The 20,407-nt window shown below is 47.0% G+C and overlaps 1 protein-coding gene across 1 annotated transcript; it reads right to left on the reverse strand.

Moving 5' to 3' along the window:
* Positions 1-2,552: 2,552 nt before the first annotated feature.
* LOC135507316 (transmembrane protein 132C-like) lies at positions 2,553-13,026 on the reverse strand. Its single transcript, XM_064926880.1, has 11 exons — positions 12,945-13,026; positions 12,425-12,648; positions 12,003-12,212; positions 10,662-11,206; positions 9,885-10,037; positions 9,374-9,569; positions 8,965-9,108; positions 7,868-8,070; positions 6,034-6,253; positions 5,670-5,861; positions 2,553-3,487 (listed from the first exon to the last, which is right to left on the reverse strand). Exons 1-11 carry the CDS (start codon positions 13,024-13,026, stop codon positions 2,591-2,593), a joined length of 3,066 nt encoding a protein of 1,021 aa, XP_064782952.1. The 3' UTR covers positions 2,553-2,590.
* Positions 13,027-20,407: the final 7,381 nt, after the last annotated feature.

The following is a 20,407-nucleotide window of genomic DNA, read 5'->3' on the forward strand; positions in this document are numbered from 1 at the left end:
GAGGTTTAACAGGCTGGTAATAGGGGTTGCAACAATGGCGGCGTATAGTTTTAGAAAGAGAGGGTCCAGATTGTCTAGCCCAGCTGATTTGTACGGGTCCAGCTTTTGCAGCTCTTTCAGAACATCTGCCATCTGGATTTGGGTGAAGGAGAAGCTTGGGAGGCTCTGGCGAGTAGCTGCGGGGGGAGGGAGGGGCGGAGCTGTTGGCCTGGGTTGGAGTAGCCAGGAGGAAAGCATGGCCAGCGGTAGAGAAATGCTTATTGAAATGTTCGATTATCATGGATTTATCGGTGGTGACCGTGTTACCTCGCCTCAGTGCAGTGGGCAGCGGGGAGGAGGTGCTCTTATTCTCCATGGACGTTACAGTGTCCCAAAAGAGGCTAGCCTTTGCTTTCCTGACTGACTGTGTGTATTGGTTCCTGACTTCCCTGAACATTTGCATATCGTGGGGACTTTTCGATGCTATTGCAGTCCGCCACAGGATGTTTTTGTGCTGGTCAAGGGCAGTCAGGTCTGGAGTGAACCAAGGGCTATATCTGTTCTTAGTTCTGCATTTTTTGAAAGGGGAATGCTTATCTAAGATGGTGAGGAAATTACTTTTAAAGAACGACCAGGCATCCTCGACTGACGGGATGAGGTCAATATCCTTCCAGGATACCCGGGCCAGGTCGATTAGAAAGGCCTGCTCGCAGAAGTGTTTCAGGGAGCATTTGACAGTGATGAGGGGTGGTCGTTTGACCGCTGACCCATAGCGGATACAGTTAAACATATCCCAGTTTAGGTCACCTAACAGAACGAACTCTGAAGCTAGATGGGGGGCGATCAATTCACATAAATGACTTAAATGTAAATGTAAATGTAAATATGGTGTCCAGGGCACAGCTGGGAGCGGAGAGGGGTCGATAACAGGTGGCAACAGTGAGAGACTTATTTCTGGAGAGATTAGTTCGAACTGTTTGGGTATATTTTACATTACATTTAAGTCATTTAGCAGACGCTCTTATCCAGAGCGACTTACAAATTGGTGAATGCACCTTCTGACATCCAGTGGAACAGCCACTTTACAATAGTGCATCTAAATCATTAAGGGGGGGGGTATAGACCTGGAAAGTATGACCAACCTTTGCAGGCTATCTCTGCAGTAGATTGCAACTCCTCCCCCTTTTGGCAGTTCTATCTTGATGGAAAATGTTGTAGTTGGGTATGGAAATCTCAGAATTTGTGTGGCCTTCCTAAGCCAGGATTCAGACACGGCAAGAACATCAGGGTTGGCGGAGTGTGCTAAAGCAGTGAGTAAAACCAAATTAGGGAAGAGGCTTCTGATGTTAACATGCATGAAACCAAGGCGTTTTCGATCACAGAAGTCAACAAATGAGGGTGCCTAAGGACACGCAGGGCCTGGGTTTACCTCCACATCCCCCGAGGAACAGAGGAGGAGTAGGATGAGGGTACGGCTAAAGGCTATCAAAACTGGTCGTCTGGAGCATTGGGGACAAAGAATAAAGGAGCAGATTTCTGGGCGTGGTAGAATAGATTCAGGGCATAATGTGCAGACAGGGGTATGGTGGGGTGCGGGTACAGCAGAGGTAAGCCCAGGCACTGAGTGATGTTTAGAGAGGTTGCATCTCTGGACATGCTGGTTATAATGGGTAAGGTCACCGCATGTGTGGGAGGTGGGACAAAGGAGGTATCGGAGGTATGATGAGTGGAACTAGGGGCTCCATTGTAAACTAAAACAATGATGACTAACCTAAACAACAGTATACAAGGCATATTGACATTTGAGAGAGACATAAAGTGAGGCATAAAGCAATCACAAGTATGTGCAGGAATAAAGTTGCACATTCTGGTAACTTGCCCCAAATTCCCAGTTCTTACGGAAATCCCAGTTGGAGAATCTCTGGAATCAGGCGGGAATAAGCATGTTGGCATCCTACAACTGGGAGTCATCCCGGTGGGATTTTTTGGGAAGATTACCAGGATTTTGCAACCCTATACTATTTCGTCAATAGGCCTAAAAGGGCTTGATTCATTGAAATGAAAAGGTTGTTTCCGATTGAGCTGAAATGTGTCATATTTATCGTGAATTCAGTCTCCGCGAACGCTGCCTTTAAAATTCAATTGCAATATAGCGGTGAACTTCAGCAATACGGATTGCATTGAGTCCTAAATCGAAAAAGGTATGACAACCAATTGTACATGGATGAATGTGAAATAATACCAATAGAAGAAATATGACAGATATGTACAGTTTGTACGTGCATTGTTTCTGCACACATATTTAACTTATGTTGGACTTATGATGGATAGTTACTGTATATGTGCGATGGTATCTAGACAAACATTCAGACATACATAAATAACCAAGAAAAAAACTAACCTATACGAAGATGACCTTGTAAGACGTTAAGATACATTGTTGGTGACACGGTGACAGGAATATGTAGTGAATTTTCCTAAGAATTATGATTTTTATCAACAACCTTTCTCTCCTGAATAAAATGGCACCTTATCCCCTACATAGTGCACTACTTTTGACCACAGGGCTCTTAACTCTTCAAAGGATTAAGGTGCCTATTCGGATGCAGCCTTAATGGTCAATGCTTTGATCTGACTGCCCCTCTTTCTCTTCTGGAATAGGCTCATGGAGCGATAATACCCCGGGGTACGATGTCATTATGTCGTTCTTTTCTGCAACATCCTTTGCCGCCTCCTCTTTTCCTTCCTCCCCCTCTTCCTTCACCACTCCCTCCACCCCCTCCATGTTCACGTCCTTCCTCCTCATCCTCCTCTCCCTCAAAGCGCAGGGCAGACAATTCACCAGGAAGAGAAGTACGGAGAGGCAGAGAAGGGAGAGAACTGCCCCGACACCCACCCCCAGCTCTGTATCCTCCAGTTTCTCCTCCCTCTCTCTCTCCACCCCGGGAGAGAAGTACACAGCGCTCTCTTCATGATTTGGGGTCAACACCGCTCTCTCCAGGTCGTTCCTGGCAATCATCCCATCGCCGGCCTTGTCATAGTAGTCGTCACCTTTGGCGGTGGTGACGTTCCCTATGATGATGTCATTATCCAGGAAGTTGCTGTACTTAACGTCCCTGTCCGATGACTCAACCAGCATGTCCGACATGTCTAGCAGCTCAAAGTCCGCCTCCTCGCTTCCCATTGGACGAAGGTCTGTGTCCAGGTTCACCCTGATCCAACCTGATCCTTTAGCCAGCCTCCTGGTCCCGCTTCCTTCTTTCGAATTGGCCAGGTCCCCGTCAACGGAGTTCGCCATTGGCTTGCAGGGGGTGACCAGGAGTTCTGCTTTCAGTAAAGGCCCGCCCCCTTCGCCCTGGGCGATGACGCGCAGCAACGGACCGGGCATCACGGCAACCACGGACTCTGCCAATGAGGAGAGGCGAAGGGCGAAGGTACCACGGCTGAAGGTGGAGAGCAACGTGGCGCTATCATCACTGAACTGGAGCCAGACACTAATTGACGCTTCCTGGTGGAGAGAGAGAGAGAAGGACAATGGAGATAAGGAGGAGGGAGAAAGAGAGAAATATTCAGTATCATACCATACTGAAGCACAGGTCCTTCCATTGAAGCAAAAATGTCCCACAGAAGTTACTGTAATCCAGCCCAGTCACGGACCAGGATGTCTTGCTCCCAGGCAGACTAAATAACTTTTTTGCCCGCTTTAAGGACAATACAGTGCCACTGACACTGCCTGCAACGGAAAAATGCGGTCTCTCCTTCACTGCAGCCGAGGTGAGTAAAACATTTAAACGTGTTAACCCTCGCAAGGCTGCAGGCCCAGACGGCATCCCCAGCCGCGCCCTCAGAGCATGCGCAGACCAGCTGGCTGGTGTGTTTACGGACATATTCAATCAATCCCTATACCAGTCTGCTGTTCCCACATGCTTCAAGAGGGCCACCATTGTTCCTGTTCCCAAGAAAGCTAAGGTAACTGAGCTAAACAACTACCACCCCGTAGCACTCACTTCCGTCATCATGAAGTGCTTTGAGAGACTAGTCAAGGACCATATCACCTCCACCCTACCTGACACCCTAGACCCACTCCAATTTGCTTACCGCCCAAATAGGTCCACAGACGATGCAATCTCAACCACACTGCACACTGCCCTAACCCATCTGGACAAGAGGAATACCTATGTGAGAATGCTGTTCATCGACTACAGCTCGGCATTCAACACCATAGTTCCCTCCAAGCTCGTCATCAAGCTCGAGACCCTGGGTCTCGACCCCGCTGTGCAACTGGGTACTGGACTTCCTGACGGGCCGCCCCCAGGTGGTGAGGGTAGGTAACAACATCTCCTCCCCGCTGATCCTCAACACTGGGGCCCCACAAGGGTGCGTTCTGAGCCCTCTCCTGTACTCCCTGTTCACCCACGACTGCGTGGCCACGCACGCCTCCAACTCAATCATCAAGTTTGCGGACGACACAACAGTGGTAGGCTTGATTACCAACAACGACGAGGCGGCCTACAGGGAGGAGGTGAGGGCCCTCGGAGTGTGGTGTCAGGAAAATAACCTCACACTCAACGTCAACAAAACTAAGGAGATGATTGTGGACTTCAGGAAACAGCAGAGGGAACACCCCCCTATCCACATCGATGGAACAGTAGTGGAGAGAGTAGCAAGTTTTAAGTTCCTCGGCATACACATCACAGACAAACTGAATTGGTCCACTCACACAGACAGCATCGTGAAGAAGGCGCAGAAGCGCCTCTTCAACCTCAGGAGGCTGAAGTAATTCGGCTTGTCACCAAAAGCACTCACAAACTTCTACAGATGCACAATCGAGAGCATCCTGGCGGGCTGTATCACCGCCTGGTACGGCAACTGCTCCGCCCTCAACCGTAAGGCTCTCCAGAGGGTAGTGAGGTCTGCACAACGCATCACCGGGGGAAAACTACCTTCCCTCCAGGACACCTACACCACCCGATGTTACAGGAAGGCCATAAAGATCATCAAGGACATCAACCACCCGAGCTACTGCCTGTTCACCCCGCTATCATCCAGAAGGCGAGGTCAGTACAGGTGCATCAAAGCTGGGACCGAGAGACTGAAAAACAGCTTCTATCTCAAGGCCATCAGACTGTTAAACAGCCACCACTAACATTGAGTGGCTGCTGCCAACACACTGACACTGACTCAACTCCAGCCACTTTAATAATGGGAATTGATGGGAAATGATGTAAATATATCACTAGCCACTTTAAACAATGCTACCTTACATAATGTTACTTACCCTACATTATTCATCTCATATGCATACGTATATACTGTACTCTATATCATCGACTGCATCCTTATGTAATACATGTATCACTAGCCACTCATCTCATATGTATATACTGTACTCGATACCATCTACTGTATCTTGCCTATGCTGCTCTGTACCATCACTCATTCATATATCCTTATGTACATATTCTTTATCCCCTTACACTGTGTATAAGACAGTAGTTTAGGAATTGTTAGTTAGATTACTTGTTGGTTATTACTGCATTGTCGGAACTAGAAGCACAAGCATTTCGCTACACTCGCATTAACATCTGCTAACCATGTGTATGTGACAAATAAAATTTGATTTGATTTGATTTATGTAAAACTAAAACGTTTTAGTGAAGTTAGTGGGTCAAGAAAAAAACTGAACTCACCTGCCCATGGTGGTAGAGGATGTTGTATGCTGTCACTGTTGCCGTGACAACAGCCGGATGGGCAGGGCTTGCATTGATTGACATACCGAGTCCTCCCACAACCTGCACTGAGAGGTCACCTGGGGTCACGGGTTCAGAGGTCACGATGACATCACAGCTACCCAGAACACCGTCCCATTGGCTTGATATGACCTGAGAGAGAGGGGTGCCAATAAAGGTAGTGTCTTGTTCAACTTTACTTTCCATAGGTTATAAATATATTTGAGATCTGACCAAATGGAGATTTCATCATTTGTAATGACCATCCCTCAACTAAAATGCACCATGCTAATCAAAATACAACATCATATTACATATTACTCACATGAACTGAAGTTTTCCCCGGGTGTAGACCAATCAGATTGCTCTGCTTGTCGAGGACCGCCACGCGAGGATTCTCTACCCTCAGCCAATTACGGACCATCTCCGTGGCATCCACAAACCAATCAGAGGAGCCCAGCAGGTAGGTCAGCTGACCCTGGCCCCCCTGAGCACTGAACTGGGTCAGGACCTGAACCATGGACCTCTGATACACCGGAGAACAGCTGGGGAGTAGGGAAAGAAAGGGAGGGAGGGAGGGAGGGAGGGAGAGAGGGGGGGGGGGTAGAGAGAAGGATGGATGGATGAGGAGGAGAGAGAGATATTACACAAATCTGGACATGGCATAGAAGCTGGGCAAAACCAAAACTGGAGACATCATAAGCTTAAATATGTTGAGGGTTGAGGTACATTCCATTTCACTTCCAGTCAATTCAAAAAGTAAACCAAATCAAATTCCAATTTTTCCTCATGAAAAGCATGAAGACAATTGGAATTTTGGTGCACTTTCTGAATTGACTGGAATTGAAATAAAATTGACCTCATTTGACCCCTGGTTGAGATGTGACAGTAAGTCATAATGTTAGTGTTTGAGTTGTTGAGCAGGTGCCATCTAGGAATCAGACGTGGATAATGCAGAGAAACTATTTTAAAACTCTGGGTTAGGGAATTAGTTATCTCTTCTACCAGCTGTTAGCCTGAAGTGTTTGTATGGTGAATGAAGCTTTTTGGCAGTAGAACAAATCACACCTTATTCCCTATATTGTGCACTACTTTTGACAAGAGTTCATATGGCTAAGGTGAAAAGTAGTGCACTATATAGGGAATAGTGTGCCAAGTGGAACACAGCCCTTTACTGTTCTACCAGACATTGCCAGTGGTGTAAAGTACTACTTATGTCATTTTATGAGGTATCTGTACATTACTTTACTATTTATATTTTTGACAAGTTTTACTTCACTACATTCCAAAATAAAATTATGTACTTTTTACTCAATACATTATCCCTGACACCCAAAAGTACTCATTACACTTTGAATGCTTAGCAGGACAGAACATTTGACAATTCACACACTTATCAAGAGAACATCCCAAATGCCTTGTTTTTTAAAATTACCTTAATTTAACTAGTTAAGAACAAATTCTTATTTTCAATGACGGCCTAGGAACAGTGGGTTCAGGGGCAGAATGACAGATTTGTACCTTGTTAGCTCGGGGGTTTGAACTTGCAACCTTAAGGTTGCTAGTCCAACTCTCTAACCACTAGGCTACCCTGCCACCCCAGTGTTGGAGTGTGACCATGGCTATGCGTAAATATTTTTTTATTTTTTATTGTGCTGTCTGGTTTTCTTAAGGTAAGGATTTTTTTTTTATTATTTGTACTTTAACTTTTGATACTTAGTACATTTAAATATAAATACTTTTAGACTCTTACTCTAGTATTTTACTGGGTGACTTTCACTTTTACTTGAGGCATTTTCTATTAAGGTATCTTTACTTTTACCCAAGTATGACAATCGAATACTTTTTCCACCAATTGACATTCCTGGTTTTGGTGTTGAACCTCCTGCTCTGTCTTGAGACAGAATAAAAAGGGATTAGGAAAGGAGATTATGCCAAAAGGAGACTATGTTGCCAGGCCCTCATTGTAAATAAGAATCTTAACTGACTTGCCTAGATAAAGGTTAAATAAAAATACATACAAATTGGAGTTGCAACTGTTCCACTGTTTTAGGACCCTTGATGTTAATGACATGACCATGTCTAATCCTGCTTTATGTCATTCCTGCTCAGTGTGTCTTCATCTTTCTCTAAACACACACACGCACACAGGGACTCACCCGTTCTCCGCGTCGTGGTTCCAGCCCTCGATGGCGCTCAGCTCGTTGTCGGACAGGGAGACGCGCAGCGGGACGACAGGAGCCCACACGGACAGACACAGGGACCCACTGAGCGTGCCCAGGAGAAACTCCACCCCTACACAGGTGCTGCCCACCCCTGATTCACTTCCGTCCACGAAGAGGGTGGAGCAATCGCTTGACACCTGTTGAATAAAGTCAGAGGGTGATAAAAGGGAGTGGAGGATTGTGGGTCAAATCAATCTAAACCAATCAACTTGTATTTGTCACATGCTTAGTAAAACAACAGGTGTACACTAACAGTGACTTACGGGCCCTTCCCAACAGTGCAGAGAGAAAAATATACAAATAACAACAAGAGGAATAAATACACAATTAGTAACGATAACTTGGCTAAATACTAAGGGCACCGGTACCCAGTCGATGTGCAGGGGTGTGTGGTAGTTGAGGTAGATGTGTACATGTAGGTAGGGTTAAAGTGACTAGGCAACAGGATAGATAATAAACAGTAGCAGCAGCATATGTGATGAGTCAAAAGGGGGGTCAATGCAGATAGTCCCGATAGATATTTAGCAATCTTGTGGCTTGGGGGTAGAAGCTGTTACGGGTCCTGTTGGTTCCAGACTTGGTGCATCGGTACCACCTGCCGAGCGGTAGCAGAGAGAACAGTCTATGACTTGGGTGGCCGGAGCCTTTGACCATTTTTTGGGCCTTCCCCTGACACCGCCTGTTATAGAGGTTCTGGATGGCAGGGAGCTCGGCCCCAGTTGTGTACTCGTTTGCCTCTCTTGCACCGTCGCTTCCTCTTTCGCGTCCCAGGGATTAGGGCTAGTCCAGAGGTGCTGACGTCCAGAGGTGCTGACGTCCAGAGATGCCAACTCGTTGACGTAGAAAGTCATCCAAATCGAGGTTAGTGATTGCTGTTCTGATGTACAGAAGCTGATTTCGGTCATAGGAAATGATGGCGGAGACATTATGTACTAAAAAAGTTCGTATCGGCGTTAAAAAAAAACACAGAAAACAACGGCATTGGACAGGAGCCCTGTGCGTGTGTGTGTACAGTATGTAGACCTGCTTACCTTGACGATATCATCGTTGGACGACTGGCACTTCACCGCCGCGGTGATATCCGACACCTTCCCGTCATGCCCCACTGCCAGCACAATGACAGGAAGTGACACGGGCTCGCTGGTCAAGATGGCCGTGTTGATGATCATGCCACTCTGTGTGTTGATGACAACAAGTTTAGCTTATTGGCCTTATTTAGGAATGAGCTTTTTTAAGGCAGAAACAGTCCACTGCAACACTAAGAGATCCATAGATGTATGGATATGTGCTGTAGCTATCACATTATCCATTAGTCTACTGCATAGTACATACATACAGACCATGTAGCAAGAAGAAACCAATTTCCCGGACTAAGAGGCATGTTCAATGGAGATTCTGTGTCCCGGGAAACTGACCCTGATTGAGTAAAGTTCCACCTACTTCAGTTATGGGAGAGATGCCCACGATCTCTCTGTCAGTGAAGGAGAAGCTGCTCACGACTCCGCCGTGTGGTGGCGGAGGGTTTTTACGGCCTGAGTACTCTACCCGCCAGTTGGCCGATACCGTCATGGCAACCCCGAAACTCCTGCGCAAGCCGTCCACTGACAGACAGGCAACTTGCTGCAGAGCAGCGGGACTGAGGGAGAGGAGGTGGCGACAGAAGAAAGAGGGAGGGACAAGGAGTGGGGAGGAGAGAGAGAGAGAGTCGGGATGAATAGGTGGGGAGAGTAAGAAAAAAGCCGTTTGATGGAAATAAATCACATATGTTGGAGTATTTTAACAGAGTGATATTCTCTCACATATGTGGTATCACTTGCACGCAATATGAATAATGTAATAGTCAAAAATGTAACCGACATGTCACAAACCGGTTCAATTGAATACGTTCCTTCACTGAGGTAATATTGTGCCTGAGTGATATTGTACAGTAATATATATGATGAAGTAATACCCGGCGCTGTCCATGTGTCTGGCCAGTTTGTGGCAGATGATGGAGATGACATCATGTTTGGAGCCCTGGGTTCTCTCCAGGTTCACAACCCAGAGGTCAGAGTTCAGAGAGCGCTGGGCAACCAGAGACAAAAGGCCTTTCTTCACCTTCAGCCTGGAATAGAGACATACAGATATAGTGTTACTTACTGTTTGTCGCCCTGAATAAGAGCGTCTGGGAAATGACTAAAAATGGAAATTAAGACCACTTTATTCTAAAATGACATTTGACTTCCACTTTTTACCCAATCCCTCTGAAAGACACATACATAGGTTCTGGAGAGGAGCTGGGGGCTGTCACACTAGGCGCCTGTTGAGCTGTTGTTGTGTGGGGAGTTACGTGCCTTGCTCAAGGGCACAGCGGCAGACAATTGCATCTAGGATTTGGTACCAGCAACCCTCCGGTTGCCAGCTCACTTCCTGGCTGGTTTTTCCTGTCGGACCCAGGAATGGAAATGGCAACCCTCCGGTTGCTGGATCTCCTCTCTAACCGCTGGGCAACCTGCCGTCCCCAACGTACATGTACTACATACTGTATACATACTGTTCATACTAGACAGATACACTGGCAATGAGAGACATGGTTTGATATCGAAATATGAACACAGTATTTATCAGTAAAAGAGAAGGACCTGCACACTGCTATGTTCCTATAGGTGTTTAGGTTGTCATCAGGTCTCCCTTTTCAATTTGCTGGATTATCACTTACACCACAGAGCATCACATAACAAAGACTTACCGGATAACAACAAACTCTGCACTGAAATTGGCCCTCAGGTTCACAGAAACCCCAATTGGCTGTCCCGCTCGGACTGGTCCCCTGCGATAGCGAATCAGCACGTTGGAATCCAACCATAGCTCCTCCTCTTCCTGTCCATTGCAACAGCCTATTTCCTCTTTGGTTCTGTTGGCCTCGTTCCGCTTATTGTCCTCCCTCAAAGTCACAGCTGCTATATAAAACAACTCTCTCTGAGACTGTGGTAATTTGTCTTGCACACACCTAGGGGGCGCTAGTTTGAGGTTGGACGCCGTGCCGAACAATGAGTAATACAGCTGGATGCGGTCGCCGGTGTGGGCGGGGCTGTATCGGAGAGCGCCTGGGAAGGGGATGCCACCGGCTCCACCGACGACAACACCGTTGTGCCGTCGTCCCCGATTACGGGTGCGGTGTCGGTGTGTTCGCCTGGCATGCTGTTTGGGGCTGAGGTAGGGCTGGCTGGTCTGGCCCGCCTCAAACCAGTCCTTAGGTAGAGCCAGGGTCACCACACACAGACCCAGTGGAGGCTGGGAAGGGGAGAGGAGGAATGGATGAAGAGAGTGATTGGTGAGCATTTGGCGTAATAATTTATATAGAACAAGTGTCATACTTTATATAGAAGAAGTGTCATACTTTATATAGAAGAAGTGTCATACTTTATATAGAAGAAGTGTCATACTTTATATAGAAGAAGTGTCATACTTTATATAGAAGAAGTGTCATACATTATATAGAAGAAGTGTCATACTTTATATAGAACAAGTATCATACTTTATATAGAAGAAGTGTCATACATTATATAGAAGAAGTGTCATACATTATATAGAAGAAGTGTCATACATTATATAGAAGAAGTGTCATACTTTATATAGAAGAAGTGTCATACTTTATATAGAAGAAGTGTCCTACTTTATATAGAAGAAGTGTCCTACTTTATATAGAAGAAGTGTCCTACATTATATAGAAGAAGTGTCATACATTATATAGAAGAAGTGTCATACTTTATATAGAAGAAGTGTCCTACTTTATATAGAAGAAGTGTCCTACTTTATATAGAAGAAGTGTCCTACTTTATATAGAAGAAGTGTCCTACTTTATATAGAAGAAGTGTCATACTTTATATAGAAGAAGTGTCATACTTTAAATAGAACAGGTGTCATACTTTATGTAGAACAGAACATTTCAGTGTATTGGCCAGTGTAACAAACACACGACACGACATATCCATCATTCAGAGGACCAAAGAAGACATTTAGTCCCGCTTCAGTCTTTTGAATGGTCACAGGTGATGGTGGCTGAATATAGTGTGTGGCACGAACACACCTGTGTGACACACGAAGCCTTCTGTTCCTCGGTCTCTTTGAAGGCATGGAGAGTGATACAGCTCCCTCTGCTGGTGTCCCCTCGTACGTGGAACAACACCCGCACCCTGTACCTCTCCTTTCCTCCTTCATCCCCCTCTCTCTCCACGTGTTTAGAGAGGAGAGACGCAGTCAGAGGAGGGGAGAGGGGGAGGATGGGCCCAGAGACCAGCTGAGGAGAGAGAGAGAGAGAGAGAGAGAGAGAGAGAGGGTTAAACTGTTAGAGAGAGGGCTAGAGGAAGAGCTCTGTGTTACATATGATCTTGCAATTTCTTAGGACACGCAGGAATAATATGAAATCTATGGAACTAATTCTCCATACGTTTAAGTCGAGATCTACAGCATTCTGCTGATTGTCAAGGATCCCTATCCCAATTGATTTACCTGGCTGACAGAGTAAGGCCCGAATGAAGCCCGAACCCCCGCTTTAGAGGCTGTCCCAGCCGGAGGCACCATGAGCAGGGACTGGGTGAAGGCGAAGGGGCTGGAGTTGGAGAACAGTGGGCCAAGATCAGCCTGCGACAGGGGCAGAGCGTGCCAGGGAGGGGGGACAATGATTTTGGCCAGGAGGGAGAGAGGGAGGGGAGGCTGGGCATGGGATGTGTGTACTGGTGGATGAGATAAAGAGATCGACAGAAAAGGAGAGGAGAGAAATATTGACTGGTTTATGTCTCTTTCTCTTTGGTATATTTACATCAATTTAACATAAATTGTTAGGCCTACACCTACTGTAAATCACAAACATCAGCTATTTTAAACATGTGAAAAGGGTAGCAGATAAATTGTTGTTATATATACACTCATAAAAAAACATATCAATACAATAGATTTTTCATTAAAAAATCATTAAAAAAAACATATTTTCAATACAATAGATTTTTTAAATAAAAATAACCTCACTCACCGACTACTAGGAGCGAATAGAGCACGAGCGCCTTCACACCCTCTCTCCCCCATGATGCACTGGGGCAGCTGAGCTCACCCATCACTGCACCCCTGAAGGATCCAGAAACACCACACAACCCCAAAAATGGCGTAACATCCTTACAGCTCTGAGGTGTTGAGAGGTGTTGCGAGGTGTTGAGAGGTGTTGCGAGTGGTTGCGAGGTGTTCAGAGATGTTGAGAGGTGTTCAGAGGTGTTGCGAGGTGTTGCGGGGTGTTGCGAGGTGTTGAGAGGTGTTGCGGGGTGTTGAGAGATGTTGAGAGGTGTTCAGAGGTGTTGAGAGGTGTTGCGGGGTGTTGAGAGGTGTTGAGAGGTGTTCAGAGGTGTTCAGAGGTGTTGAAAGGTGTTGCTAGGTGTTGAGAGGTGTTGCTAGGTGTTGAGAGGTGTTGAGAGATGTTGCGAGGTGTTGAGAGGTGTTGCAAGGTGTTGAGGTGTTGAGAGATGTTGCTAGGTGTTGAGAGGTGTTGCAAGGTGTTGCAAGGTGTTGCGAGGTGTTGAGAGGTGTTGAGAGGTGTTGAGAGGTGTTGCGAGGTGTTGAGAGGTGTTAAGGTGTTGAGGTGTTGCAAGGTGTTGCAAGGTGTTGCAAGGTGTTGAGAGGTGTTGCGAGGTGTTGACAGATGTTGAGAGGTGTTGAGAGGTGTTGGTAGGTGTTGAGAGGTGTTGCTAGGTGTTGAGAGGTGTTGCGATGGTTCAGGTTCACACACGTTCAAAAGAATGTGTCTGGGGAAGGAGGCTTCTATTGACCATACATCCAAAAACTGTCCTTCATAAACCAGTAGGTCCTATATCATCAACATCATCATGAAACCGTAGGTTCTTAAGTGGTTGACAGAAGGACCACATGTACACTGACAGCGCCCTCATATAGTTACAACTATCAAAACTAAAATGTGACAAATCATATTTTACATCATTCTGTTATGTAGATATTTGCAAAACAGTCCCCGCCTGGCAACTTAACCCACCAGGCTGTGCTTAACAACATGACTCTCCTGGCTGTGCTTAACAACATGACTCTCCTGGCTGTGCTTAACAACATGACTCTCCTGGCTGTGCTTAACAACATAACTCTCCTGGCTGTGCTTAACAACATGACTCTCCTGGCTGTGCTTAACAACATGACTCTCCTGGCTGTGCTTAACAACATGACTCTCCTGGCTGTGCTTAACAACCTAACTCTCCTGGCTGTGCTTAACAACATGACTCTCCTGGCTGTGCTTAACAACATGACTCTCCTGGCTGTGCTTAACAACATGACTCTCCTGGCTGTGCTTAACAACATAACTCTCCTGGCTGTGCTTAACAACATAACTCACCTGGCTGTGCTTAACAACATAACTCACCTGGCTGTGCTTAACAACATAACTCTCCTGGCTGTGCTTAACAACATAACTCTCCTGGCTGTGCTTAACAACATAACTCACCTGGCTGTGCTTAACAACATAACTCTCCTGGCTGTGCTTAACAACCTAACTCTCCTGGCTGTGCTTAACAACATAACTCTCCTGGCTGTGCTTAACAACATAACCCACCTGGCTGTGCTTAACAACATGACTCTCCTGGCTGTGCTTAACAACATGACTCTCCTGGCTGTGCTTAACAACATGACTCTCCTGGCTGTGCTTAACAACATGACTCTCCTGGCTGTGCTTAACAACATGACTCTCCTGGCTGTGCTTAACAACATAACTCTCCTGGCTGTGCTTAACAACATAACTCACCTGGCTGTGCTTAACAACATGACTCTCCTGGCTGTGCTTAACAACATAACTCTCCTGGCTGTGCTTAACAACATGACTCTCCTGGCTGTGCTTAACAACATGACTCTCCTGGCTGTGCTTAACAACATGACTCTCCTGGCTGTGCTTAACAACATGACTCTCCTGGCTGTGCTTAACAACATAACCCTCCTGGCTGTGCTTAACAACATAACTCACCTGGCTGTGCTTAACAACATGACTCTCCTGGCTGTGCTTAACAACATAACTCTCCTGGCTGTGCTTAACAACATGACTCACCAGGCTGTGCTTAACAACATGACTCACCTGGCAGGTGTTGTCCTCTCATCCGGGGGTGATGACCCAGAAATAATATACCCTCTCTTCTTTTTTCTCTTCACCCAATTCTCTCTCTCTCTCTGTCTCTCTGTCTCTTCTCTTCTGCACCTGTGCTCACTCTGAGTTTCTCTTTATTCCAATGCCATGTTCGTTCGTTTCTCTTTCGTGTTCTGTTATCGTATGTTCAGGACTCCAGCTCCTGTTTGCTGTTCCAGAGTTTATGTTAAAGCGAAGTCTTCTTTAGTTGGTTGGTATCTGGTGGTTGTCACTGCAGAGAAGCGTATTCCAAGTCCAATGCAGAGAGATTTTAGAGATTATGAAAACACTTTTTTAAAATTCAGTTCTTGTTCTTCCCCTTTTCTTGGCAGTTGAGAATTCTTTCCTTCTATTTTTTTTGTGGATCTCCTTGATCTTTAGGTCTTTTTCAATGTGATTTTCCTCCCTCGCTCCCTCTCTCTCTCTCTGTGTGTGTGCCAGATTCACACAATACGCAATTATTCATTTGAAATGGTGAATAATCCCTCTCTCCCTCTACCGCATCCCTCCCCCTCCCTTCTCCTCTTTCTTCTTCTCCCCTCTTTCTCTGCCAGATTGATTCGCCCTAAAGTTTTTAGCTAAGCACCCCCTTCCCCCACTCTTTATCTCTCCATCCTTCCCCCACTCTTTATCTCTCCATCCTTCCCCCACTCTTTATCTCTCCATCCTTTCCCCACTCTTTATCTCTCCATCCTTCCCCCACTCTTTATCTCTCCATCCTTTCCCCACTCTTTATCTCTCCATCCTTCCCCCACTCTTTATCTCTCCATCCTTTCCCCACTCTTTATCTCTCCATCCTTCCCCCACTCTTTATCTCTCCATCCTTCCCCCACTCTTTATCTCTCCATCCTTCCCCCACTCTTTATCTCTCCATCCTTCCCCCACTCTTTATCTCTCCATCCTTCCCCCACTCTTTATCTCTCCATCCGTCCCCCACTCTTTATCTCTCCATCCTTCCCCCACTCTTTATCTCTCCATCCTTCCCCCACTCTTTATCTCTCCATCCTTCCCCCAGTCTTTATCTCTTCATCCTTCCCCCACTCTTTATCTCTCCATCCATCCCCCACTCTTTATATCTCCATCCTTCCCCCACTCTTTATCTCTCCATCCTTCCCCCACTCTTTCTCTCCATCCTTCCCCCACTCTTTAACTCTCCATCCTTCCCCCACTCTTTATCTCTCCATCCATCCCCCACACTTTATCTCTCCATCCTTCCCCCACTCTTTATCTCTCCATCCTTCCCCCACTCTTTATCTCTGCATCCATCCCCCACTCTCTCTTCTCCTCTCGTGAGTGATTTCAACTCTGTTCAGAGTCAGAGTGTCTATGTATCTGCTGCATTAAGCCGCTCATGTTTAATAGTAGAATCATTTTGAGGCTTAGTTCTAAATGCGGCGCATCAGGGGTTCAAACCACTCTCCTCTACCCAGTCAGTCTCTCAAAGTAAATACATCTCTTTCAACTTTTCTTTTTTTTCAGCAAGTGGCCAGATTGATTCATATATTTTTATGTTTTCCTTACTTTGCTGTTTTTCCCGTGGTATGAATAATCTCTCTCTCTCTCTCTCTCTCTCTCTCTCTCTCTCTCTCTGCATCCGAAATAGGGTGCTATTTCGGATGCAGACCCTGTGATGTGGTTTGCTACAAAACACAGATATGCCTCTTTCTCTCCCTCTATCTATCCTTCTGTCATCAACACGTCCTACCTATCCCATGTTAACCCTCTGTATTTTCCTCTCACTATCCTATATGAACTCTCTCCCTCTCTGTTGAGCTTTCTCTCCCTCCCTCTCTGTTTAGCTCTCTCTCCCTCCCTCTCTGTTGAGCTTTCTCTCCCCCTCTCTGTTTAGCTCTCTCCCTCCCTCTCTGTTGAGCTTTCTCTCCCTCCCTCTCTGTTTAGCTCTCTCCCTCCCTCTCTGTTGAGCTCTCTCTCCCTCCCTCTCTCCGTCTATCCTTTCATAATCACAGTCTGACTAAATGACAGATCTGTAAGTGAACCCGCGAAACCTTTCCCCCCACCTCTTCTCCTCTCCTCCTTGCTTTCCCCCAATCCCTATCTCCCCCACCACTCTCTCTCTCGCCTGCCACTCTTTCCCCTGCCACTCTCTCCCCCACCATTCTCTCCCCACCCATTCTCTCTCTCTCTCTCTTTCCCCTGCCACTCTCTCCCCCACCATTCTCTCCCCACCCATTCTCTCTCTCTCTCTCTCTCTCTCCCCCACCACTCTCTCTCTCTCCCCTGCCACTCTTTCCCCTGCCACTCTCTCCCCCACCATTCTCTCCCCACCCAATATCTCCCCCAACATTCTCTCGCTCTATCTCTAGCTGTGGTATTACCATCATTTCCCACCACCGTATAAACATCCACTGCTCCATGTTTTCATGTTACTCCTCTGATTCCCCCATAACAGCTCAAATGGTGTCTGATGGTGTCCCACCGTGATACCACAACTGTGACATCATCATCTGACGGCAGCCATTACATAACACAGGTAGTGTACACACAAACAAAACTGTAGGTGGGTGTTGAATATTTGGCTCAAAATATGTTGAGATGAGAGGAGGATGGATCGAAACTAAAGGGGGAGAGAGAGGAGGAGAACAAGATAGAGAAATGTGGAGAGATTGAGAGGACTCGGAGAGAATTGCAATATTCATTTAATTCTGGATAGTTTTGATCCCTCTCTCCTGCATTTCTGTGCAGTGATACACCTGTAACAGGCCAACAGAAGGGGCTTAGGTATGATGCCTGCGCCCCAAATTGCACCCTATTCCCTACACAGTGCACTAAGTAGAGCACTATATAGGGAATAGGGTGACCTTTGAGACGTGACCCACGTCCCCGACACGGACGGATTAGCGTAAAACCTTTCTCTCCTCTCATCTCCTCTCTCATCTCCTCTCTCTCTCCCCTCTCATCTCCTCTCTCTCTCCTCATCTCCCCTCTCATCTCCTCTCTCATCTCCTCTCTCTCCTCTCTCATCTCCTCTCTCTCTCCTCTCTCATCTCCTCTCTCTCTCCCCTCTCATCTCCTCTCTCTCTCCTCATCTCCCCTCTCATCTCCTCTTTCATCTCCTCTCTCTCCTCTCTCATCTCCTCTCTCTCTCCTCATCTCCTCTCTCTCTCTCCTCTCTTATCTCCTCTCTCTCTCCTCTCTCATCTCCTCTCTCTCTCCTCTCTCTCGCCTCATCTCCTCTCTCTCTCCTCTCTCTCCCCTCTCATCTCCTCTCTCTCTCCTCTCTCATCTCCTCTCTCTCTCCTCATCTCCTCTCTCTCTCCTCTCTCATCTCCTCTCTCTCTCCTCTCTCATCTCCTCTCTCTCTCCTCATCTCCTCTCTCTCTCCTCTCTCATCTCCTCTCTCTCTCCCATTTCTCTCCCCTCTCTCTCCTCTCCTCTCTCATCTTCTCTCTCTCTCCTCTCTCTCCCCTCTCTCTCTACTCTCTCTCATCTCCTCTCTCCTCTCTCTCTCCCCTCTCTCCCCTCTCATCTCCTCTCTCATCTCCTCTCTCTCTCCCCATCTCCTCTCTCATCTCCTCTCTCTCCTCTCTCTCTCCCATTTCTCTCCCCTCTCCTCTCTCATCTTCTTTCTCTCTCCTCTCTCTCCCCTCTCTCTCTCCTCTCTCTCATCTCCTCTCTCTCTCCTCTCTCTCCCCTCTCTCTCCCTTCTCATCTCCTCTCTCTCCTCTCTCTCCTCTCTCTCTCCTCTCTCTCTCCTCTCTCTCTCATCTCCTCTCTCCTCTCTCACCCCTCTCTCTCCTCTCTCTCTCATCTCCTCTCGCCTCTCTCTCTGCTCTCTCTCCCTCTCTCCTCTCATCTCCTCTCGCTCCTCTCTAATCTCCTCTCTCTCCCCTCTCTCTGCCCTCTCAGCTCCTCTCTCCTATCTCTCTCCTCTCTCTCCCCTCTCATCTCCTCTCTCATCTCCTCCCTCTCTTCTCTCTCATCTCCTCTCTCTCCCCTCTCATCTCCTCTCTCCTCTCTCTCTCTCCTCTCTCTCATCTCCTCTCTCATCTCCTCTCTCTCCCCTCTCTCCCCTCTCATCTCCTCTCTCCTCTCTCATCTCCTCTCTCTCCTCTCTTTCTCCTCTCCTCTCATCTCCTCTCTCTCCTCTCTCATCCCCACTCTCTCTCTTCTCTCTCCCATCTTTCATCACCCTCTCACTCCACATCTCTCCCTCTTTCTGAGATAATCTCTGTGTGTAATCTGTTGTCATCTGTCATTGTTCCTCTGATGGGACAGATTTAATCGTCTAGTCTAGCGTGACCTGACAGAGAGGAAGACACAGAACTACACCCACACACTCTCGCTCACAGACACACATATTATGTCACACACTGCCCTGCATGTACACACACACACACACACACAAATGTGTAGTTGTCTTCCATGCCAAATGGTGTGTGTGTGTGTGTGTGTGTGTGTGTGTGTGTGTGTGTGTGTGTGTGTGTGTGTGTGTGTGTGTGTGTGTGTGTGTGTGTGTGTGTGTGTGTGTGTGTGTGTGTGTGTGTGTGTGTGTGTGTGAGAGAGAGAGACTCATGCATGCATGCACACACACCGTGACCCCACTCTCCAAGGGAGTCTCAGGGGGAATGGGATATGACAAAAAGATTTCCATTTCACCACAACCTCTGTAGGTTGCATTCTTGTACACGTGTCAAAAAGGACATGCATAAGCACCCTGTATTTGACCTTTTGACCCACACGCACACACACGCGGAAGATTGACTGAGGCTCGGTTCGCCAAACAATGTTTTTCTACAATAAGATGCCGTCAGCACAATCTTCTCCACTTCAATTCCAGACAGAAAACATCCTTTCACTCAACTCAAAGGAGGCGTGAAACGATGCGGAAGAACAAGCTCCCCCCACAACAATAGTCGTATTTTAAGAGAATAAATGAGAAGAATGGAGACACGACAGCCACATGAATAGGCAGGACGATGGAGAGGAAGAGGCGGATTCATGAAGAAAGGACTGACGGACGGCGGAACAAGAACACATACGGGCGATGGAGGTTATTTGAGGAGGAGAAAGGTGAACATCAATTTAGAACGAGAGAACGGGGGAACAGCAGTGTGACAGAAATAACAGCAACAGGATGTTGGTGTCAACGGCACAGGAAGCCACACCGTTGCAGAAATCAGAAGTTGGTGCGCGCGCGAGACCCCTCACTCGTCACCTCCAGCGTCTCCACATCTTTCTGTATCCCCCTTTCTTTCTCACAACGTGCTTTTCTCTCCCTCTTGCTTTCATCCTGCTTGTCATTGCCTTCTTGAGCATCCGGTTCACTTCTAAGTACGAGGTCCAAACATTTTATTCAACAACAAACGTTA

Source organism: Oncorhynchus masou, chromosome 21, assembly GCF_036934945.1.
Source record: "Oncorhynchus masou masou isolate Uvic2021 chromosome 21, UVic_Omas_1.1, whole genome shotgun sequence".
Classification (NCBI taxonomy): domain Eukaryota; kingdom Metazoa; phylum Chordata; class Actinopteri; order Salmoniformes; family Salmonidae; genus Oncorhynchus; species Oncorhynchus masou.

Coding starts and splice junctions, on each gene's coding strand:
- LOC135507316 (XM_064926880.1), bottom strand. CDS start 13,026: ATGGGTGAGCTCAGCTGCCCCAGTGCATCATGGGGGAGAGAGGGTGTG. Junction 12,213..12,424: donor GGCCTTACTCTGTCAGCCAG/GTAAATCAATTG, acceptor CTCTCTCCTCAG/CTGGTCTCTGGGCCCATCCT. Junction 9,109..9,373: donor GCATCTCTCCCATAACTGAA/GTAGGTGGAACT, acceptor ATCAACACACAG/AGTGGCATGATCATCAACAC.